Source organism: Chrysoperla carnea, chromosome 2 (assembly GCF_905475395.1).
Source record: "Chrysoperla carnea chromosome 2, inChrCarn1.1, whole genome shotgun sequence".
Taxonomy (NCBI): Eukaryota; Metazoa; Arthropoda; class Insecta; order Neuroptera; family Chrysopidae; genus Chrysoperla; species Chrysoperla carnea.
Window position 1 is genome coordinate 24,869,250 of NC_058338.1, and position 25,187 is coordinate 24,894,436.

General features: G+C 27.7%; 2 protein-coding genes across 2 annotated transcripts in view; one reads left to right on the forward strand and one right to left on the reverse strand.

The window, feature by feature from the left end:
- LOC123293701 (ephrin-B2a-like) overlaps positions 1 to 25,187 on the forward strand; it is a 331,992-nt gene that overhangs the window by 209,647 nt on the left and 97,158 nt on the right. The window lies entirely within an intron of this gene.
- On the reverse strand, positions 4,214 to 4,732 carry LOC123292580. The gene has a single exon (XM_044873293.1). The coding sequence runs from the start codon at positions 4,730 to 4,732 to the stop codon at positions 4,214 to 4,216; it is 519 nt and encodes a 172-aa protein (XP_044729228.1).

A 25,187-nucleotide genomic window follows, 5' to 3' on the forward strand; every position in this document is an offset into this window, starting at 1 on the left:
CTGTTGAAAAATGTATGCTACTATTTTTTGTCCCTTGAAAATGTTTGTATTCGTTATGAAGTGATCAAACAAAGTCGCTAATTTTTCCTTAAGTAGAACTTAATTATACTTCTATTGAATTTAATGGCGCATCAATAAGTTATTTAATGTCAAGGTAACCCTATTCCAAATATCCTTCTATCTTTACAAGCGGCAATCCCAATAGGAAATGTGTTATAAGAATCTATGTCGTTTAGAGATATTTTCGCTCAGAGAACATCGGAGATTGGATATTTACCAAAATTATATCATATTATAGATAGACTTGTCGTTTATGCTATGAAAATAATGATGCGCAAGCGTACAATAACAAACACCAGCAAGTTATCGGTAAAGTAATTTTAACCCATTTAACGAATGCATGTGTACATAAACTGTCTATGTCTATTCGAATCTAAATTGGTGGTTGGAAAGATAACAGCTGATTTGTGTCATGTTTCTGTTGCATGTCAAATGTGTGTATATTTATGCGCGATTATTAAATTTACTAGATATACACTTCCGTCTTCGTCCTTCCTCCTATATTATCATGTGTATATAAGCAGTTACTTTAACTGCCATTCGAATATTTTTTTTTTATTAAATATAATTTTTCACTTCATTTGCATACATATTTCATTTTGAAATTATAAGATTGTAGAATATTTTTTCAATAATGGAAAATAAACTTAATAAATATATTCCTATTCGTTTATTAACAATTAGGGTTCCATTATTTACAAACTTCCATAACAAACTAACAAACATCCATACTTTCACATTTATAATATATAGGAATGTAGTTTGCCTTAGGTTCTGTAAATTGCCTAGGCTCAGGCTCAGGTAGATTTGCCTCAGGCTCAGACAAGTGTGCTTAGTTTTTCGAATAAATCACGTTTAAAGGTTAATATGAGAAGACTTCTTTAGGCGGTCCGTATGGCATTGGTTGTACTCGGTCAACTATATTTGTGAAGCGGCTTGAAGTAATAATTATTTAAGAATGAGATAAAGCGCAGTTTGTTTAGTATATCTTCAATTTTAATTTTATTTTTAGATCAAACTAATTAAAATTTAGAAAATCACTATCCAACGTCTCCACTCAGCTATGTTACAATGTTTTAGAATGTAGTTTTGAGATAAACGCGCTTAAAGTATTATTATTCTATCCAGGCTAGGCTAGTTGGTCTCACTGAAATGTCTGAAACTCTTCTCCTTTCATGTGTAATTAAAATATAATTAATATAATATCTTCAATAAAAAGTTGTATGTATTTCCTCTGAACCACGAGTTCATGTATAGCTCAGACTCGATTCAGTTTTATTTTTAATTTGCATATATATTTCATTGGAATTGAGATTATACAATATTTGAAAACCGAAAAGTTGTCAATCTAATTATTATTATTTTAAACTGTTATTCTAACTTTTTAATAAATTTTAAATGATTTTTTCATACAATCTTCATCATTTACATTTAATAATTTAATATTTATGAAATTTAAATTTTTATCCAGACATAAAACGTGATTAAATACATATTGAAGATATTGATAGCTTTTTTTTCGTTCAGATAATTTTTGCATTATTTATTAGAACGTGTTCTATCTATAATATGTTCTATTTTACCTGAAACTTTGCTTATTTTTATCCAAATTAAAAAAAAAGTAAAATATTGATAATTCGTCTACATATTTTTTTAGCCATTCACAGATTTTTGAGGGCTTCATGGTTTTTTATTTCCTGAGCCATTTTGATTAGCAGAACCATTCTAAAATATTTTAAAACGGAAAAACTTGTCATGTTTCCTTAGAAAATTGCTTCACTCTGTTATCCTTGTTTCTGTAGTTTTCACTCAATGCAAAGTTCTTACATAAGAATTCGTTCAGAAAATAATTCGTTGAAAATATTTTTCGACATTCTAACAACGTTAAATCCTCGGAAATTTTTCCTCATATAAGCCAAAACTATAACATTTTTCAGCCCCTTCAGAGGCAAAAGTAATTAAATGGGAAACCATAACCTGCAATTATCTTACGATCCATTAGGTTTAAGATAGTTAGGAATTTCGCTCTCGCATTGACCGCAATCGACGTAAGTGTGCACTAAGAAAAATTTTTTGGAAATTCGTCCCCTAAGCGGTCCAAAAAGGAAATTAAATTTTGTATATGGGAAATGCTGTCGTTTATAATTCAGTACAAAAAATTAAACCAACGAAATTAGCGGGGATAAGTGATAGCAAGTGAATTGAAATTTTATAACGCAATAGTCTTTGTATCTAAAACTTCAGTTGCCCAGCGAAACGTTTGGGTTAACTGCTGATTTATAAACAAGTCGTTCGCATTTTTTTTATCCTTATTAGCGATTCTTTTTAGTTTACACATAAACATCTTTTAAGTCTTGATCATTCTGTAAATAAAAATGGAAAATGTTAAACTGACATATAAACGTTTTCTTTGCTATGTATTTTACCACAATACATTATGAAAAAAAAAGGAAAAAGTTTCTGTGAATGTATAATCGGAAACATTTCGTATCCGGTGACAGGGAGATATGATAATTTTTTGTTTCAACACAATAGTCAGATAAGAAATTGTGATTATCGGACAATTTTGAATGGATTTGATTTAAAACTTGTTATAAATGACAATACATGTAGTAGGTTTGCCAAAACATTACCATATTTTGTGCCTTCGTCTTGTGTTTGCCGTATACTCTTAACAACTATTTTATTATTACTAAAATTCCTTAAGTATCTTCTTTCAAAATTCTTTATCCATACATTTTTACTTTTTTTTTATACACCAGAATACGTTGTTAATACGTTGTGTGTTCAAAGGTACTTATTTTTAATATGTACAGTTTTGTTCAAATTATACAGCGTGGCTCAAGAAGGCTTTATAAACCGATTAAGCTAAGAGTATAGAAATGCAAAGTTTCTCCATTTGGGACTTTTATGGTACTGAAGTTGAAATGATTATAAAAATGCCAATGCTTAAAAATTTTAACACGTTTGAGTTTGGTTAGAGTAAATTTCGCTACCAATTTCGTTTAATTGTTGTCATAAACGAAAAACGACATCTACTTTTTTGTAGCAAGTTCTCTATTGTATAAACTCTCAAGTACCTACACGGTAATAAATATATGACGTTTACTGTTCATGAATAAGGGCTGGCTGACCAGTTATGTTCTCTAACGTTTAACTGACTATCATAACTGTTATCTATATGCAATATACAAGCTGTATAACAATTTTCAGCTTTAGTAAATTCATTTAATTACCACGAAATTCATATATGAATCTTATCTATTTATTGTTCATAAATAAGGGCTGACTGACCAGCCAGACTGACTACTCAATACTTAACTGACTGACAATCATAACTGTTATTTATATGCAATATACAATCTGTATAACAATTTTAAGCTTTAGTAAATTCATTTTAGTACCACGTTAAACTGCACTGTTTCGATAGCATCTGACCCCTGTTCTATCGTTCGCTTGACTGACCGCAATATGCGTGTAACTAACCTACTGTAACCAAATTTCAAATAATCAGCTTTAGTAAATTCAACGAATTTTTTTTGGCCTGGCTCAGAATCCAATACAATTTACAATAAAAAATTGAACATAACAGCCACTTTTTACTCCAAAATTATTCACTGGAAGCGAAGGCGTCGATTTGATTGTCCCTTCCATAACTACATACCCAACGAATATAGTACTTTTATTTGCACAAGAGTATGTAAAATATAATATTTTGCATATTATCAAGGATGTTTTATTTCGAGGGTACATCAATCATCATTTGGTAGAAACATAATGTGTAGATTACAATAAACTCGCTGGAGAATAAAAGACAAACAATATTACTTAGATAGAATTTACTTGAATAAAAATCAATACATCTCATGCATATCATAACTTAGATATTATATTCGAAATTTTATTTTTTGAATCCATAAATTAATATAATACTTTCTTTGTTTCAGGTAAGAATTGAAGTTGTTCAGAAATTTGATAAGAGTTTTGTATGGTGTACATTGTAAGTTTCTTAAACTATATATTATTCGTTAATCCATAAAATTAAACAGAGATATCATTAGTTTTCTACATTCCGTTATCCTTGGATTTATAAAGATTACGAGGAAACAATCTCGAGGATATATCACATACCACAAGCAAATAAACAGACTAATTACTTCTGTAATAATATTTCACATCTTCTATACTCAACTTCCTTTTCCTGGTAGGGTACAAACAACAATTCTCGTTCAGCATCTATTCTTCCAATAAGTACAGCATTATGGCTTATGTTAACACGCCCAATATAAATATTTTTTTTATCATTTTTCTTTCGTTTCCCAGCAGTAATTGCTTTTTCTGGTATTTTATCCGATTTCAAATTAATCCATTTCCATTTGACATCCTTGTCACAAAATACTTGGTAATTAGGTGTTCGTATTGCACAAGACTTATATGCAATGATTGCCTCTTTTTGGCTTGGTCTCAGTTGACCAGGAATGAATTTACCGCTACGCTTTACGCGAACTATAAATATATTTTCCTGCGATTGTCTGCCTCCAACAAAGGCTTTTTTGGGTACATTACCAGCGGATTGTTTCTCCCATTTACTTTCATTTGATTTGCTACTATCCACACATTTCTTCCTTAAACAAGGGATTAGACATTTTGTAAGAAAAAGCCACCAAGCCATATTTATAAACCAAGCAATAAAACCTCAAAACTTGTATTTACGATGAAAATGTATCAGGCATTGATTTAATTAGTGTATTTATTTCAATCATTATTGAACAATAATAAGAAAATATATGCTTAAGAAATTTTGTATTTCCTAAGCATATTAATTTTTTAATTAATGTCATCAAAATTTGTTGTCTATATTTTAGGATTCCGTTACTAAATATAGAAATCTGTCAAAAGTATTGGAGAATTTTAAAATGAGACATAACATTTTTTTACCATCGTGGTAAAATGTCTGTGGACTTGTTTTGAAACCCACTAATTTTGGGTCATTCTTTTCCGCTATAATGCCATTTTTTCGCTATCTATCACTTATGTGCTTATTTCCAGAATTCAACTTTCTGGAAACCTATTTGAGCTACGTGAATTTTGATCACAAATTTGAAAAGTATGACCCAAATTTAGTAAGATTACATACTTGATTTATCCAAATTGGATAAAATTAAGATGTGATATAGCAAAATTAAATTTTTTGGATTCTGATGCCGTCATAAAGTTAAAAAATTGTATTTATTTGATAACACAAGCAAATTTGATCTGATCTTATTGGTATTTTATTTGAAACCCCCTAATTTTTGGTTCATTCTTTTCAGCAGTGATGTCAATGTTTCGCTAGCTATCACTTTTGTGCTTCATTCCGTGACCAGGATTCCACTTTCTGGAAACCTATTAGAGCTAGATTAATTTTGATCACAAATTTGAAAAATATGACCCAAATTTAGTAAGAAAACGTACTGGATTTATCCAAATTGGATAAAATTTGGATGTGATAGAGCAAAATTAAATTTTTTGGTTTTTGATGACATCATAAAGCTAGCTATCACTTTTGTGCTTAATTTTGAGAATTTGACACTCTATCATTTGAATAAATTAAAAAAATTTATCCATTAAATGTACTCATTAAGATAAAATGACACTATTAAGGCGACTCCCCAATTTTGCCTTTACTCTTATGTTAAATACTATCAGTATACGTATTTTCATAATGTAATGACTGCGTCGTGTCGGACTGGGGTACAGGCTCGAAATGAATTGATGATACAATCTCTGTTAGGACAGACCTTAGTACTTAGTGTGTGTAAAGAGGTAATATTGCAAGCTGAACATAAATTTTGTGTGTAAATAATTATCTGATAAATCGATTTTGTATGTTTTTAATTTATTAGTTTTTATATTATTAATGTTCTGAATTTTACGTATTTAAAATTAAAACATTATAAATGACAACACAACCCCACTTGAATACACACATCTATACACATTATTTATTATTGAATACACAAACACTAATAATCATATATTTTAGTATGCATGTTTATCTATACAGGGTTATACAAATATTCTGGAACAGTTGTTCAATTTGGTGGTGTATTAGGTATAACAGATAAGAGGTACTCTATCTCATGGTAGAATTAAACAAGGTATGTACGAAGGAGGCACATTGTAGAATAAGACAAGGTTTGTATGATAGAGTACAAGTTTTGATTCAGTTCGCGCTTGTACTCAGCCGACGCCATCTTAGCTTGTTCCCGCTGCCTAATTCAAACGTTGTTAAAACATGAATACGACCGAGATGATTCAATGAAACAAATAATCAAATGATAAACAAATATTCAATATCGCGGTGACTGGATACCGTGCCAGAGAGATTACCGAGATTGAAAGAATGCCCCCACTATATCTCTACCTCCGAAAAAAAGCATATCTTGTCTAATTCTACCATGATCTATCCAGCGTTTTTAATAAGCACACTCATCCTCGCTAAATAAGTTATTTTTCACAACAACATCAATAAGCTTGTGATATGATTAATAACTATTTTCAAAATTTGTTATTTTTGTTTCCAAGGAATCAAAATTATTTTTAATTTTTGTTATTTTGTTTCTATGTTTTTTTAAAAATAATTGACAAAAAAACTCGTATTTGATGAAATTAAATGAATTCAATTAAAATGATATACTTGATCAGCCGCAAACAATTTTCTAGCTTTCTTTTTCTTTAGCGTTTATGGTGGTTGATAATTGTGACATTATGGAGCTGAAATCTTAATTGAAAAACCCAAATGAAAAGTTGTAGAGCTAAAAGATTAGCAAACAAAAAATTAGAATTGGAAATATATTGAAAAATATCTTTTAATGTTACGAGAATGATTGAGTGCCATTCTGTACATTGTATTTGTTAATGTGTGTCGTATTGTTGTAAATGTATGGTTGTTATTTATTATTATATTAAAATGTTGAACTGTAATCCAAATAATAATTAAAACAATAATGTGATGAATCTTATTTATATGTACATAAGATATTTATAATAAATATGTCAATAACAAATGGTAGTCAAATGTGAAACTCATCAAATTTAGTTATTTTAATTTTTCAAGCGACTCTCAGACATTTTATAATTTAAATATTTATTGTACATAAATGGAAGCTGTAGCTCATTATTGTGTTACTATTATTGAGTTTTAAATCTTTTATTTCAATTTATTGTCAAATTTATTAAATTTCACATTTGAACTAATACATTAGGAAGCTACCTTATAAGCGTAATGCCTACATAGAACATTTAAACTTATACGTCGTGTAGGTATATACGTTATCCCACAATTAAGCCGAATATTTTTGTTTTAGATAAATCCATGAAGTGCGAAAGTGTTTTGTTTATACCTCTCCTGTTCTTAAATTGATGCATGAAACTGTGAAGTTTAAGTTAAAATGAGCAACATGGTTCAATTGGGTTTTGAGTCCTTAAGATCTTAGAAACCGTTGGAGATAGAACAAAAGTTTAAATTTAAAAAATGTTCCTTAAAAAAAATGAACAACTTCTGTTCAAAACATTTTTTAGAAAACATCATTGTTTACCCGTGAGGGTTCAAATTAGGACAATCTTTGGTGTCCATTTTCTCCAAAACTATAAAAAATAGGAAATTGAAAAGGTAGCTTCAACTAGTGGTCTTGTGAAACAGCCATGAAAAACTAAAAATAATTTTAGACAAAATTTTCGAAAAACCAAATAAATGGCGCTATTAATTGTGTTAATTTCTAAACTTGTTTAATTTATTATTATTAAAAATAATGCAAACATTGACATTCACCATTTCTAACACAGGGTATTTCAACAATTACTCCAGTCAATTGTTTGTTTTTACTTGTTAAACTAATATTAGTCATATCTGAGAAGTTTAACTGCGGTCATCATTTTGACTAATTTATATTTGGTTAAATATATGAGTTTGTGTATATATGTATACACTATTTCCAAATGAGAAAATTCATAATATTTTAAGGTTAAAGGTAATTAGAATGAAATATAATTGAAAATGAAATATTTATAACTCATAAAATATCATATATAGATTCTAGGACGAAAGTAAACTATATTTTATTTAAGGGTAAACCAGGTGTAACAGAATAGTATACGTATTCTCTATGATCAATGCCATTTTGCCACATCCAATTCAGTTATCATATAACATGATGCCATTAAAGAAATGAAGGGTGTCCAATAATTTGATTTTGTTCAATTCCCAAAAGGAAACAAATTTATGTAATAAGTTTGTTTACTCCAAACAACACTGATAGATATAGATAGATAGATATATTTTATTTCTATATCGTAAATAGTTCTTAAAAATTTTGTTTGATGCTTGAAATTCATATTCTTGAAATCTCTTGATGACGATTTTTTTCTTAAAGATAATATCACAGTTTTATTATTTTCTAGACAGCTTTCTCTTTAACTTTAAAAAAAAATTCATTTTTAAACTATTAATATTTTTGAAGAATATGGTCTAATAAAAATATTCTTAATGACTATATTTTGGGAGACTTGAATGATCTACTTAGAAAGAGGAAAAATGTTGTTTAATTATGTACTAATACAAATGGCGAAGAGATGCAATCATGGTAGAATACTGCCTGGTTCGAGTTAAGCAGCGACACGTAATGGCCTACTCTCCCCTACATCTCGCTTAGTAAACGTGAATGAACATTGGAACAGACTAGCATTATTGCTTGCAGAAATTTTAAAATGAATATCAAATGCATCAAGATTATAGTCATGACCAATTTTTCGAACTAAATACTGGTATGCTTTGAAGAAAGAAAAATGAAATTCAAAAGTTATCAGTAATATCTCAACTACAAGATAACTGAACAAGTGAACATATTTTATTACCTTTAGCTATCTATTCAATAAACTTCCTGCAAACAAAAATTTGAGCAGTAAATCGAAAATAGCTCATGCATCATTAAAAATTTCTCTCCAATCATTAAATCTTTTTAATGGAATGAATATAGTAGTCACATCTTTAAATTATTTATTTTAATTTCACATCTGCATGTAATAATATCAGGCGTTGATTGACATTATACACTACTTACTGATTTAAAAAAGATTTTAAAATATATAACGACTCTCCATTCCATCCATTAAAATCGAGTCTACGTTAATGGGTCATCAAATTGACCGTTTATTCATTTTATGAATTTCTCGTTGTTTGAGAAATTATTACAAATTGATTGAGAAACTATGAACGTAAATATGAGTCGTCTCTTGAAAAAAAAAGGAACCCGTATTTATATTCAAGTTGAAACTGGAATAGAGTACTTTATGTTATCCTTCTTTCATTATTTTTAATCCGAATTTGTCCCAAGAAATTTAAACTTGCGATTAAAAAGCTCTCCTCATTTTAATGATAACATGTCTATTGACAATGTTAATAACAAAAAAATTTGATATAAATGGGTGTCTCATTTATCTCGACGTAACACTCAAAATTACTAAAACCAGTTAAACACATATTCAAAGATAATAAATATATTTTGATAATGTAAAGAATAGAGTGACATCATACTAGAGGGTTAGTTAAATCAGGGACAAATAGGGATAATAGATATGTCATGCGATGCAACAGCTAAATAAACATATAAAAAAATATTTAGATTTTTATCCCATTCACTTGTGTACTGTACTGCTGTGTACTACTGGTAGCAGAATGTTGTTGGGTAGTGGTTTGGTAACAGTAGGAGAGCTGATCGTAGTAAACACTCCCCTCAGTTAAATTTCTATTTGGTTTTATAATTTTAAACAATTAAGGACACATGTAAGGATTGAATAATACTAGGAATTTCAATAAAACTTTATAAATACATTTTTTGACTAAAACAGTTTCCAAAAATCAAATATTATAATATCAAAATAATTAAATTGTATCCAACTGCTTTAGTGAGAAAAAGTTTTTACTTTAAATATCATATAAATACGGTTTTTCGGTTAATTCATAAATGAGTTTTTGTAAATTTCAAGGATTCAAAATTATACTGTTTTTAATTTTCTAAGGTCGCAGAGTTAGAAAGGAGTTAGCATGTTCTAACATCAGATTGTACTTAGTTTTCTGGGTTACTTTAATAACCAATTTATATTTCTAAATGGTTAGAAATAGAATAACACTTTAAATTAGAAAGTTGCTTCTCGTATAAAAACATTTAAATCGTTTTTCAAAAGTCGTTAATTTTCGGAAATATATGTTTATATGTTATAAAAATATACTGTTGCATTTAATTGAAAGAAAATTGATTAACCAAAAGTTATCAAGGGTGTTAAAAGGTATTCTCCTGTATCCATGATTTTAGCCTGAAATTCTATTTTCAATCATAACTGTATCTTATTTATTTATAGTACAAACATTAGGTCTGACTGACCATCCCTGTTCTAACATTTAACTGACTGACTGTCATAATTGTTATTTATAAGCAATATATAATCTATATAACAATTTTCATCTTCAGTAAATTTATTTAAATACCACGGCAATCATAACTGAATCTTATTTATTTATTGTACATACATTAGGGCTGACTGACCAGCCCTGTTCTAAACTTTAACTGACTGACACAAGTACTATAACCAATCCGTAAATCATCAGCTTTATTAAATTCAAATAATTTTTTTTGCCCTGGGTCTCCCATTATTACTAACTAAAACTTTTTGCTTTATATATCATATGAATATAGTTTTTGGCTCAATTGATGAATGGATTTATTTTATTGGGAAGGGTTGACTAAGATCAACTCCTGGGCCATAATGTTTGTGAAATGTGTAAAAAAACATAAATTGTCTTAAAATATATGAAACAGACAAGTAGACATTACCATTTTATTTATATATGGATAGATTCATAAAAAAATCATTAATATTATGACAAAAACGTTAATCCATAAGCATCTCAAACCATACCACACCGTTCATCGTTGACAACCACTGGCACTGGCTGTAGTAAGTATAGTACCCACTGTAGTACGACGTTTTTATTATACTATATTCAATATCTGTTTTAGCCTTTCATTTAGTGTACTCGTATCTGCTACCGCACCGTACTACCTACCGTATTGTGCAAAGTAAGTGGCTTGTTGAAAATTATTTTCATATATTAAAATCTATTTTGTCGTTTTAATATATTTTTTAAGTAATTATGCAGGGAAAAAAAAATTAATTTATACATGATAAAGGAGAAAACGGTTTGAGATGTGGATTATCGAATGAGCACATTAATTTATTAAATATAGGTGGTTTTTTATTAATGCTTTTAATCGCCATTCTAAAACTTTTTTACTAAAAAATATTTTTAAAGAAAAGAAAGTTATTTCAATAAAAAAAGATCTTGAGCTCATAATCAAGCGAAAATACTATCATTTGTTTTAAAATTTGAGTTTTTTGTTTGAGGTTCGTTGATTCGTTGATTTAATGATATATAGGTGATGCATTATTAATTTTTAACACTAAAAGTATTCCATATTTAAATATTTTAACATTGCAATATTTTCAACAAATAAATCCCAACGGTTTACACCGTACAGAACCGAATAACCGTCAACTAGCGATAGTACTTGAACAGGTTCGAAAATTTACGAAGTTAATATTTTTTTGCTTATTATGCACTATTCGTTTAAAAGCCAATTACAGTAACTTCTGACTTCTAATATTTTTTGTTTATAGTGAGAATTGCTTTACAAGGGATTAGTGAAATAAGTCGGTTCAGCTAAATCTATCTGCATACCACTTTTCTACCCTAAAACAAAATATACATATCATAGATTTGATTTTTATTAAAAAAATTTTAATTATGGTTTTCAATAATTCAAAACATACAAAACATATTCATTGGCAAAAACAAAAAAAATTCAATTTGGATAAATAAAAAAAGAATGTCATTCTAAAAATACAAAATAAATATTTGGATTATATTAACATAATATAGGATTTATGGGACAAAAAAAAAATTAATTTTTCTGTATGTTTTATGTACAAACAATATAAAATAAAAAAACATACATATTTATAATGAATGTACATGAATGCACACCAAACATACACAATACATAGTGTTTAAGTGTGAGTTAGACCATGCGTAATCGGGAATCCGTATCAAGGTAGTATTTGTTGGCTAATGGTTTCAATTTGCATTGTAGTTTATTCTTCTATCTTGGCTATCCTTTTATTAGTTATGACCAATGATTTGTCGCATCGAGATTGAGATCGGCTTACAGGTTCTTTTTTCAGGTCAATATTAAAGGGTCCTTTTTCAATATTAAAGGGTTATTAAAGATATAAATGTAAGAAGCCATTGTTAAAGGTCGAACGTAATTTTTCTTATAATCGGTACATTGTCTTTTAAGTATTCGCTTTTCATCGCTCTCTAATTCAGGATTGTATGCATTTTGAGCTTGTGTAACAGTAAAAAATTTTCCAAACGTTCTGAAACAGAGCCAACTGGTTATGATAATTAGAAGTGACAACAATTTTTCCAATTTCCGTCTTTTAAACGAATTTCCAAAATACATACATATCTCAAGGTTTTTAATTTTGTGTTATTTTTAACCCCCGAACAAGAAATAATACGCTGCCAGATAGCGTGCAATGAGATTCCTCGTAATTTTATTTTGTGTATGCATCTAATGTGCTTCCATACATTTCCGAAATTACTTGTAAAAATTTGGAAATATAATTTCTAAAATCATGTAGAACATCGGATCCTTACCGGCTTCATGTAAATGCATACTTGACTGAATTTTATTTATGTATGTTTGATTTGGTTATTAAAAAATGAATTTTCATGTAAATTAGAAATATTTCCAATTAATTACGAATTTTATAGCCAAAACTAATTTTACCTTAAGTCTAAATCATTTTCATTGTAATTTAATAAATGTACAGTTTCTACATAAATTAAATATAAAAAAAAGAACATAATATAGATTTTTATAGGTATTACAAATTCAGACTTTATTGCTTCTCAGAAAATAAGTTTAAATTTGTATTTTAAAATAATACTCAATTTTTGTTTTTGGTGGTACTCTATGCTTTAATATATTATGTATGAGTGTTTACCGCCCTTCAAATAGATTTTGTTATTTATTTTTTTTGAAACGTAAACAAAAATGAAATTTAACTTCGTGATAGTAGGTACACATTTGTAGATCGGATGTTTTTTACTACATAAAAACATACAAAAGTTTCTTCTTTGAATTTCTGAACTGCTGATTAGTACTGGTAAAATAAATTTTGACAAAAACATTCTTGAAAATTTGAAAAAAAGTTTGTCTTGATACTAGAAAATGTATATTTCAATTTATTTATATTTAATTTTTTATGAAATATATTTTACATTGAATCGATTAATCAAATAATATTAGGTTTTTTTCATTAATAATAAAAACTGATTCTTGAATTCAAAAAACAAATTTTATAATCGCGGGGAAATACAATTAAGTTTTAATTAAAATCTTTGGAAATTAATGCACAGTTATTACCAAAATAGATTTAGTAGAGAGGTTAGACTTAAGAGGATTATCAAATTAACAAATTTTATATATAATGATTAAATCTTGATTAAAATATAAAATAAATATTAAGAATTTTTTAATTTTTTTGGTTTAGCGGCTGCTTTTTAAACAACTGGGGTCATTTATAAAATTGAATATACTATAGCCACATTTGCCAAATTCAATCAGTTACCGGACTTTTTGTATTGTTACATATATTGATAAAATAGATAGAAAACAAATTTTGTGAAAGCACTGCGAAATAAAATAAGATTTAATTAATTTAGTTTCAGTAAAATTATTTGAAAATGAATGCACAAAGTTAGAGCATAAAATCTAAATAAAACTTACTAGAATTAGACGGATTACCGAAAAAACAAATAAGTTACGTAACACCTAAAATTTAAAAGGAATCATCAACGAATAACAATACATATACTTCTTAACTAATACACCACGAAGTAGCTGGTTTTAAGAAGTTTGATTGTTTCAAAAACTTTTTGTTTCTTCAAAATATTGTTGGTGAATATTGAACAAAAATTTTATTTCTTTTAATTTTTTTAATAATTTCGTAAAGCCATCTTTGGCTATCTGTAATTTTGTGTACGCCGAGTATAGATCGCCTGCCTCATTGACACCTACTCAGGCACAAATTGCATCATTATTTAGCAGATCTAGTTTTAGGCGTAGAACACGTGCATTTTGTGGTGGACATTGAAACATCAAATTTTTCTTAGTAGTTTTCTAGAAATAATTGATCATAACAAATATTATTGATAAAAACAGGAAAGTGTTTGTTATTGAGTGTGATCTTTCTTAAATCGTTCCACCTCCAGAAAACGCATTTAAGGTACCATAAAATGGCATAATATTGAACAATTTATAATAAATAAGAAATTAAGTTTATTGTTTGCTGATTACAAGGTGCAATATTGGAGGTTGCATTGATATATTACATCGGGGTACGATTTCGGAAATGGATGAGTAAGTCTTATGAAACCGGTTGCAAAATTCGTACTGCATTTTAATAAATGGAAAAAAATATTTGTGATAATGGTTCCGTTTAAAATATTACTTAAATTTTTTGATCGAAGATGTATAGATAATGCAGTATCATTTCATTTGATATATAAATTTTTACTCTTTAAAGTCAGGGGGGCATTACGGTTACTCTCCCCTACGTATTTTATTTTGTAGTTTTTTTTTAATATTTTTGATATCTATTTTTTCAATAAATTTTAAACCGAAATAGTCTTTTTTTATTGACGAATAAGAATTGAATTTATAAGTAAAAACAGAGCCAAAAATATTATAAATAATAAAACGTATAGCAGCATAAAACATAAATAATATAGATAGATTCATAGAATTTTGGATGTATGTTTCTAATGTAATAATTAATATTCAAGTTGTTACCCTTGTTTATTTTAACTATTACAAATATCTTCGTAATTAATATGATTTATAAATTCATAAATGCCTTCATTACTCATACAAAAACTTTTATATTAATACTACACAGCTACAACTCTACACTCTACACTATGTCTACGTACTACGTAGTATGTATTACAGCTACGTTTACAAGATGATAGATATCAAAATTAATTGCTTTCATCTAAACTAAACTACATAAATAGAATACAAATAATAATGTTAAGGTTATATCATCATCATCATCTGAAGAAGAAGAAGGCGCAGAGAATCATATCCTCGTCGACGTCGACTTACTGTTACTGTTATCTGTCTCATGCACAGTTCAAGTTTTCACCCCGAAAAACGAAATACAAACTTTGACATGTATTCGTTGTGTGCGCAGTCATGGTAGGGACAATAAAATCGATGCCAGCGCTTCCAGTGAAAAATTTTGGCGATAAAGGAGGCTGTTATGACTAATTGGCAATTCTTTACATGTTAATGTGATAGAAAATGTCAAATTAAAATTATTGAAAAACACTAATTAATTAAACTTAATGCATTAAAAATTGTGAAAATAAGAAATCAAATTGCACAAATATTATTTTACAAATGTAAATTATCATAATTATTTATTTAAATTTGTGAGACAATAATATTAAATTTTCAATGTAAGTCATAAATGCAATCCATACAATTATATATGCATCCATACAATTCTCAAGTATTGTATCGTTACCATGGAAACGCCTCCAATTAAACTCACACATGGTGCGAATAGATACTTCTCGAAAAGAAATCCAAATCTTTTAAATTTATTTTAACAGTGTAATATAATTTATCAATGAATATAATAATTTACTGAATAGGAAAGTTATTGGTATGGCCGCTTACGGCCTAATTCACCATGGGTTTGTTACTGTTGTCATTGTATACACTTCAAGCAACAACGTACGACACTGGGTGCTTCAACTATCAACTAACTCTTTACGATGTTGTTGTTGTTGGGTTGATGTTGGCAATACTATTTAGTTATTTATTATTACATAGAATTGTCTCCAGAAAAGAGCATAATAAGTCCTGTTTTCTAAGACATCAACTCTTCTTTTGTTTATCGTTGTAAAAAGCTCTTTACAATTTATAAATATGTAATGAGAAGAGTTTTTTTTTGTTGCCTTTCTCATTTTTAGCAATATACATACATACAATTACACATCTAGAAGAGATCTAGTTGTTCTGCATGGATACTGGATAGTATAAAACTATCTCCTAGTTTATTATACACCATACAGATACAATGTTTGGAGAGATATTGTATGTTGTTCTGTGTAACTATTTGTTATCATGTAAATCATTATTCCGTTGAATGTCCGATGTCGATAGAGTCGTCGATAGTGTCGATGTATTATTATATTCTGATAGTTCAGATATGATCCTATTTCTTCAATTACATCAAATTGCCTCAGACATTTTTCTCGGTTAAAAATTATACATTGTGTATTTTAAAGATAAATTATGGTTATAACCGATGGTTGTTATGGGTGATATGTACATTTTTATGTTAAAATGAAATGATATGGAAATGTACATTAAAAAAAATTAAAATATTGACAAACTCATCTCGAAGTTGGCCGTTTTATATTGAAATAAAGTAAAAATACGTTCAAACAATTTCCTAATTATTGGAACAAGTACACCTAAATATTTGTATTTACAATAGAATGAGATTGAATTTAAAATATGAATTCATTGATACAAAATCAATGAAGTTAAATAAACAAAATCATTAATTCTATGAAAGAGATTGATTTTAGTTTAAAGTTATGCACTTTTTTAATGGAAAATAAAATTGTGGAATCTTCCCTTTTTTCAACAGGCTTGTCGTTGTCGTATTATCTGTGTATAAATAGTGGCAGTGGGAGGAAATGAATTAAATATATCATTTATCTGTAAAATAAAAGAAAAAAAAGGAATTTTTATGTAGGGTAAAATTGTTTGACGTATAGTTTAATAAGGATTTATCGTTGCAATTGACTGGTTAAGATATGCGCAAATGACGTAGTTTCTCGTGTTATATTAATTTAGCATCTCGATTATTCCTCGAAAATAAACAAATAAACAAAGAAATGAAAAGAAAATTTGTCGTCAATTGATAGCTAATAGTCTAGTGATAAATTACCTCATGAATTACTGGCATGCGCAGTACAAACATAAATGAAATACAAATTTTCTACCGCTTCATAAATGTCATGAAATATTATAGCTCATACTGAATAAATTTTCTCCTATTCAATCATTTATATATCATTTAGCATCCAATGGAAAAATCAAAATACAAGCATAAGTTTATTTTAAGATCTTCTTCGATGACTTGATTTCATTACGAAACCTTTAATAAATACAAAAAATTCATGGTTAACCGATTTTAGATTTAACTAGAATATTTTATGTTTCTGTTAACCATATGTTAACACGGTTATCAGAGGAATTTAAAAAGGCTGTGTTATAAAAGGTGTTGAAATGTTTTAGACGTGATAAAATATAATTAAAAAATCATTTATTATATAGAATAATATTTATCGTTTTACAAATTTAAAAAATATGGAATAAAACGGCTTAGAGGAATATATATATATTTTTTTTAAACGAATAACATTTTATCTTTGTTCATAAAATCTCGTGCTATTTTGTATGTAAGAAACATAAAGAAGAAAATATTTTAATAAATTAATTTTTTTGTGAAGGTTTTTATTTTTGGGAGAAAACACATCATAAACCACAATACAAATGCACATACCAAAAGTGGCGATTAGTTCAGTCGCGAGAAGCGATGGCAATAGAACATACTCCATCATTTATGACACGAGAACATATACATACTCTATCATCTCTGTCTAATATTGTGACTATGTAGATTTATTATTCTTTTAGTTAATGTACGAATTCCGTCTAAAAATTGACGAATTTTTCGAAGCATGTAATACCAAAAAATACAAAGTTGTTACAAATGATTGAACTCCCATTGATGCTTTATAGCTGCAAAACTAACTTTTCTACCACTATCTGCTAATTTCTTTTGATAGTCTAATCTGCTAATTTCTGCACTATCTGCTAATTTCTTAGTGAAAAATTAAAGACAAAATAAACTCAATTCGAATTCGGTCTAAGGCAAAAGTCAGGAAAGTAGTTGTGAGTGTCAAAACGCAGAAGTGGACATGGCCAAGTCATTTGGCCAGACTTTCGGATGGCAGGTATACTATCCGTACTATTCAATGGACTCCATATAGTAACACCAGGAAAAGAGGGCAACAATGGTCGTCAAAAGCGAGAGATAGAACCAATGGCGGTTATTAGGCGAGGCCTTCGCCCAGCCAGTGGACTAAACATGCTTTTATTATTATTATTATTATTATTGTTATTATTTTTATTAATTAAATTTATTTAATAATTATCTCATTGAGTAGTACTTCAGGAAAAAAACACTTTTCTGCTTAGTATTTTATTCTAAACAATAATCAAAATATGCCGAGCTTTCTTTTTCTTTGTTTCCATATCTTGCGGCAATACTACTTTGTGCATGAAGAAGACATACTGATGAAATTGTTTGTTTTTAATATTATGTTTTATCTATCCCATGCCAAAACAATGAACATGGTCCGTTTATGTATAAAAATACTCATGTGTCTACAAAATTACGATCTTATTGGGTTGATAAAGCTAAGTGGCATATTTATTGATAGTTTTTTTTCTTTATAGTAACAAAATGAGGAACATAGTTTAGTCAGAATTGCTACTGTCTAATCTTTTATAGTACACTTGATTTAAATGAATTGAAAATCGATGGAATTATGTTTAATTTGTGGCGACAGTTCCTTAGAGAGTCGTCTCTCAACTGCATTTTTCTTTGATAGAAATGTTTGATTTAAAATAATTCGTTGTGTTCCAATCGTTTTCTTTGTTGTGGCTAGTCATAGTGAAGACATAATATGGTCCAAACTCTATTATCATGCAAATCGAATTTTAACAGCCATCAGCCAAAATCACTTAAATGGGAGACACACATTGCCCAAAATGATGTTAGCACTTCAATGAGAGAGGCATGTCTGTATTTCAATGCCATTTTATAAAAATTAAAATTTTAATCTGAAACTATAAAAGAACTGAAAGTTTTGAATGACCAATCTTATCAAAAATGTATTCTTTAAATGTTCTTTGTTTTATTATACAAAAAAAAAAATGTATGTAATGTATAAAAAAAAAACCTACAGTCTCTGTGAATAACCTGTATCTATATTGTAGTCGAATTCATTTCGTATCCGGTGACAGAGAAATATGAGAATTTTTTTGTTTCAACACCAATTTATATAGCAACATAAGATAAGAAATTGTCATTATTGGACAATTTTTGAATAAAATTGATTTGAAACTTGTTATTTGACAACTTATCTATCTTCAAAAAAATATATATAAAAAACCAAAAGATTGTATGAGTTTATATTACTTTATCGAATGTTTTTAGTTGGCTTTTAAAGAAATACTACACAATCAAGTTAGTAAGACATCGAAAATATTTCAGTACATTATATTCAATTGTCGTTTGAAATATGATAATCCGGTCAGATGAATATGTAAATTCGATTTGACTCGTAGATAGATTGAATTAAAACTTTCATAGAAATACATAATAATATTGTTTATATTCTAGTTTTTTGTGTTTGCAAAAAAATAAAACCTGGATAGTCAAGTTCAAGATTACCATAAGAGTAGAGCAATTTTTACTTGGGCTATTTTGCCGAAAAAATCGTCGCTGAGAAAACGAACGAAGGACTATAAAAATTTTACCTCCTACAGTCCGTAGAAATCATTTGATCATACGAAACAGAAATTAATATTTGTTATCTAATAAAAAATTGACCCCCCCCCCCCTTATTTTTGAAAATTTAATTTAATCTTAATTTCACTAAACGGGCAAACAAAAACAAAACATAAACTCAAACCTAACTTTTTGAAGATTGGAGTGTTTAGCGAGAGTTGGATAATAATAATAAATTTCGATTTTTTGCCCTAATTTCCTAGATCAATTTTATGTATGATATAAATACGTGTTTCGACTACCAAGTAGTCATCATCAATATGAATTAGCTAATCGTAATTACACTTATTGTGTATGTTACTTGCTGCTAATTTGGTGCGGACTGAAACAAATTAGCAACGAGTAACATACACAATAAGAGTAAATACGATTAGCTGATTCATACCGATGATGACTACTTGGTAGTCGAAATACGTATTTATATAATACAAAAAATTTATCTAGGAAATTAGGCTGATAATTTTTATAATAATAATGATCAAATATGGGTTTTTTAAACTATTAATTGGTTTTGTCAGTTTTATTTTTGTTTTTCAGGTTCTAGAAAACACAAATGCAACATAAACTCAATCGCAAGTTTATTAGAAAACCTTCATAAAAGAGCAGCTATACTATAGGAAATTAAAAATGGCGCTAAACACAAGCGCTTTAAATTGAATTCGATTCCATCCGTTTTTATCATTTTCATTTTATCGTCAAATAATTCTGCTTAATGACATATAAATTCAATTCTCAAAACAAAGAAAGAAAACACGCAACGAAATTTTGAAAAAAACAAAAACATACACAAAAACAAAATTCTTAAAATCTTATTTTCTCGAATAGATATTTATATATAAGTAGAAAGGAGGAAAAAAACGAAAGTTCATATAGAGGATTTTTTTATGTCAGTTTTTAAAGCACGATTCGTTATATAAGAGAGCTTAAAAACACATTTCCTTTGTGTTAGTACCTACTTTGATCGTAACATCATATAATATATACACACACGTAACGTAAAAACGTATCGCTGCTAGTATTACGTTGGTAAGTACATCAACACAAATAACATTTACTAAGGTTATCGATTTATATATAAATTCAATAATTTCTTTAAAATAAATTACGAAATGTCGTAAAATCTATATACGTATATGTATATGTATACATGCAGTAGATCCTGGTCATAACAGACCAATTAAGATCAAAGCTATTGTAAGGTGATTGTAAACCTACAATATTGTAAAAAAATTTTGGTTTATTGCACGGTACATAAATAAAAACCAAATACATGCTTTGTAGTCAAGTAATGAGTTATTTTTGGCTTTACAATAATACCACGCAACTATAAAAATATGTGTGCAAGTGAGGCTTATAAATTTGATAATATAGATGTCGCTCTTCAATCATCAATACTCTAACTATAGTCGTCTCTGTTCATCAAATGATGGATCTTCGATGAACTAATACTTAAATTAAAATTTGGTTGTTATATCATCGACAACCTTATATTTTTATGGTATTATTATAAACTACAAGCTTGTCTAAATATTTTAGATAGTTTTTTATCACACTCTCTAGATTTTTTGATTTAGAAATATCCAATTGAAAAGGATAACCTATATGATTTATCATTTTTTCAGCTATCTTTGAACGGTAAAATAATAATAAAAAGCCCGATGACCAACAAATTTTTTGTGGTTTTTGGAAGCTTTGTTTATCCAAAAATGTATTTAGAAAGTTTTATTGAAATCCCTAGTATTATTCAATCCTTGCAAATCTCCTTAAGTACTTAATTTTATGTTGGTTTATAAGAAACAAATTTTACATTCCACTACAGTTGGAATGGATTCAAAACACATATTTTGAAATAATCAATGAATTTTCAAAAATGTATTATTAGCTAACCAGGGAGTCCATAAAAAATCGGAAAACATGGCAAGTGGTCCACGAGATAAAAAAATTTGGGAACCTCTGTTTTTCGATGCTTTGAGTTAGTGTGGTTTCACTATAGTATGTACATAAGTAAATGTATGTAAGTTATAACTTATTATGAAGTTATATTTTTTTTGTGTGTAAGCAATATTGAAGATATGAACGTTATTTTAATAATTTTTAAAAAAAATCGGACATTGAACTGAATATGAGACCGTTTCATTGTGAAGGATATATGAGACAGTTGCATAAAATTTTTTATGGCTACGTAAAATATTATTTTAAATGTTGTTATTGATATTTTAAATATTTTTTGCAAGTTTTATTACAAGTATACATAATATATGAGTAGTTCTTTTATGAAATACGATTAATAAAACGTTTAAGTTATAGTTTGGTTTATAATAAAACGTATTACATTTAAAATAAATTATTATAATATTCAAAAACTACTTACAATTATTGGCTCACATTTTGGTCAAAAAAAATTTTTTGCTTTTAATTAAGTTCCTTTCGTAAGATTATTTAAAATATACATACTATTTTATTTAAAATTTACCTATAAAAGCACATAGCAAAACAGGTTAGAATATATTATACACACGGGAAACAAATTAAAATAATGACAACCTCATCCCGAAGTTGGCCGCTTCATATTGAAATAAAGTAAAAATACATTCAAACAATTGGAACAAGTACAGCTAAATATTTCTATTTACAATAGAATGGGATTGAATTTAAAATATGTATTCATTGATACAAAACCACTGAAGTTAAACAAACAAAATCATTACTTCTATGAAAGAGTTAAATTTTAGTTTAAAGTCATGCATATTATTGATGGAAAATAAAATTTTACGTAGTTGGAATATATAATCGTGTCAATAAAGCGAATCGATGAATTAAAAGAAAATTTCTTTGCGTTTGCTTTAAATACGTATTTGGTTATTATAATCGCATATCTATCATGTTTAGTCCATATGTGATTAAGGTAACTTTATGATGATTATTGTTACCAAATAACAGAGAGTTTAAAATAAACATATTGATCATTTTTATAAAATTTTCCATATGTAGACTTAAACACTTAAATGGACACTTAAATTAATAATGTATATGTAATGTATATGGCGCTGGTTCGAATCCGACTTGAAGAAATCAAATTTTTTTTTAAACAAACCTATTGGCAGGGTATAAACCTTTTTTTTACCTGCTTGTGTAGTTGTAACAATCACATAAGTATTTTGTTATAATATTTATAAGTGGTAGAAACAATCAAAAAAAGGTTGTTTGTTGCATTTCAAAACAACAATTTTTGAAATTTGTTAAGACAGTATATTACTTTCATTTAAACTACTGTACGGGGTATCACAATCGTGGCACCATTCGTCAAATATGAATTTCTTTTCAGTGTCCTTAACGTCCTTAAAACAACACTCTTTAATATTGAAGTTACAGAAAAGAGATATAACTCCCTTTGCTTCTTTTGGTAACTACAATTGCTTACTTTTTTTGAAACTTTCGCTGTAAGATTGATTGGTAAAAATATAAACGAAAATAAACGATGGCTGGTGTGAAATAAGTATTGCGCAAATATAATATTACTGGTTTTATATATCTATATATAAATAGATAATAAATGGCTGATATCATTTTTTTAGAAATTTATTATTTATAACATGGGTAATCAATTTCATTATGTTTTTCAATTTGAATATGTAAATTTTGTTCACCATGATTAATCAATTTTTCGAAGGTGTTAAATATTTGACACATTAAAAATTATTATTATAAATAATTGTTGAAAATATTCATAATAATTCTATTAGCTATAGAGAGAGGTACCATTTATATATTCAAATGTTGCTTTTGAAAACTCGTGTTTCTGTGGCTAACTACGTGACGTCACGAATCTCTGTATTTTATGTTTATATACAACATACATCTCATATGTTATTATAATAATTTATTATAATCATTTTGTTATTGACATTTATAGTTTACACATTCATTTGTATGGATTTTAATTTTAATTTTGACGTTAAATATGCAAGTACAAAAATTAATTACATTACTAGAATATTCTTTTTTTTTAATTATTCAAAAACGTTTTGTGATTCCTGTTTATAGCGTGTTCAAGGTCAAAGTTCATTAGTTTATTCAATCGAAAAATTTACAATTTATAATCATAAAACATAGTCTTAAAATTATAGTTTCTAGCCTAAACTTTACCTAAAATACATCTCCTTGTAAATAAAAATACATTGAGATAATATAAACATAAGTATATCATTATTAAATGGAAAAATAAAATAAAAAACATTAAAAACTAAATTTTAAAGTGTAAAGAAAGATTTCAGTTCAACAGCTATCTGTTGAGTGAAAAATCTTGCGTTTTTAATAAACTAAAGGTCCCCCTATTCACTTTTAGTAAATAATTCCTATAAATTATTACAAACGGAGATGTTTTTTAAATTTTGATTTGCTTTAGTTTAGTAAGCTAGAGTGCTGGTTCGGGCTGATAGATGTTGTTGGTTTGATTTCAGCTTGCGTAAACTTCCATATCTAGATTTAATCCCGGTCTTCTTATTTGTCTTGTGATGAGAAAATCTGAATCTATTACTCATGCGCGAATATGTAATTAAGTTGCATACGTTTACATGTGAAAATACATTAATTCATTTGAATGAATAGTATATTAAATTTATTTATTGAATATTCTGGATAAATAACGTGACCTAAAAAATCTGTTAAACTTATCTAATTTTAGAAAAAGCAAACTTTAAAAACTTTGATACTGTCTATATAGGGTATTTCAACAGTTAACTAATTCAATTATTTATTTTCACTTATTTACTAGTTATAACGATAGTGTAGCGAATATTTTAGAATATTATGGAAGAAGTTGAAAAATTAGTTAGAACACGTAGTTCTTAGATGATCGAACTAGGTTGAGAAAACACGCTTTAAGATTCTTGAAAGCACGGAGCCTAGAAAATTTCGGACCAATCATTTCTTTGTTTTTAAATTATCTACTTAATAAAATAACAAAAATATAACGCTCCCGAGTGAGTTAGAATTAAGGAGTAAATTTGCGGAATGGAAAATCCATTTTATTCAAGTATGTTGTTTTAATAACTTTATATCCTTTCAAAGCATTTTATCTTTCTGAATGCAGTTAATAGATCTTTGAAAATAATTTTTAATTTTCGACTTTTATTATCTTAATCCATTACAATATTATAAAGTTAATACAAAATTACTCAACGACTTTTTTCGATTTATAAAGTTAATAAATTTTTAAATACCATTTTATATATACGATAATCATTAAGATTATCACTTTTTATACATTTTTTTTTTGGTTCGAATTAAGTTTTTAT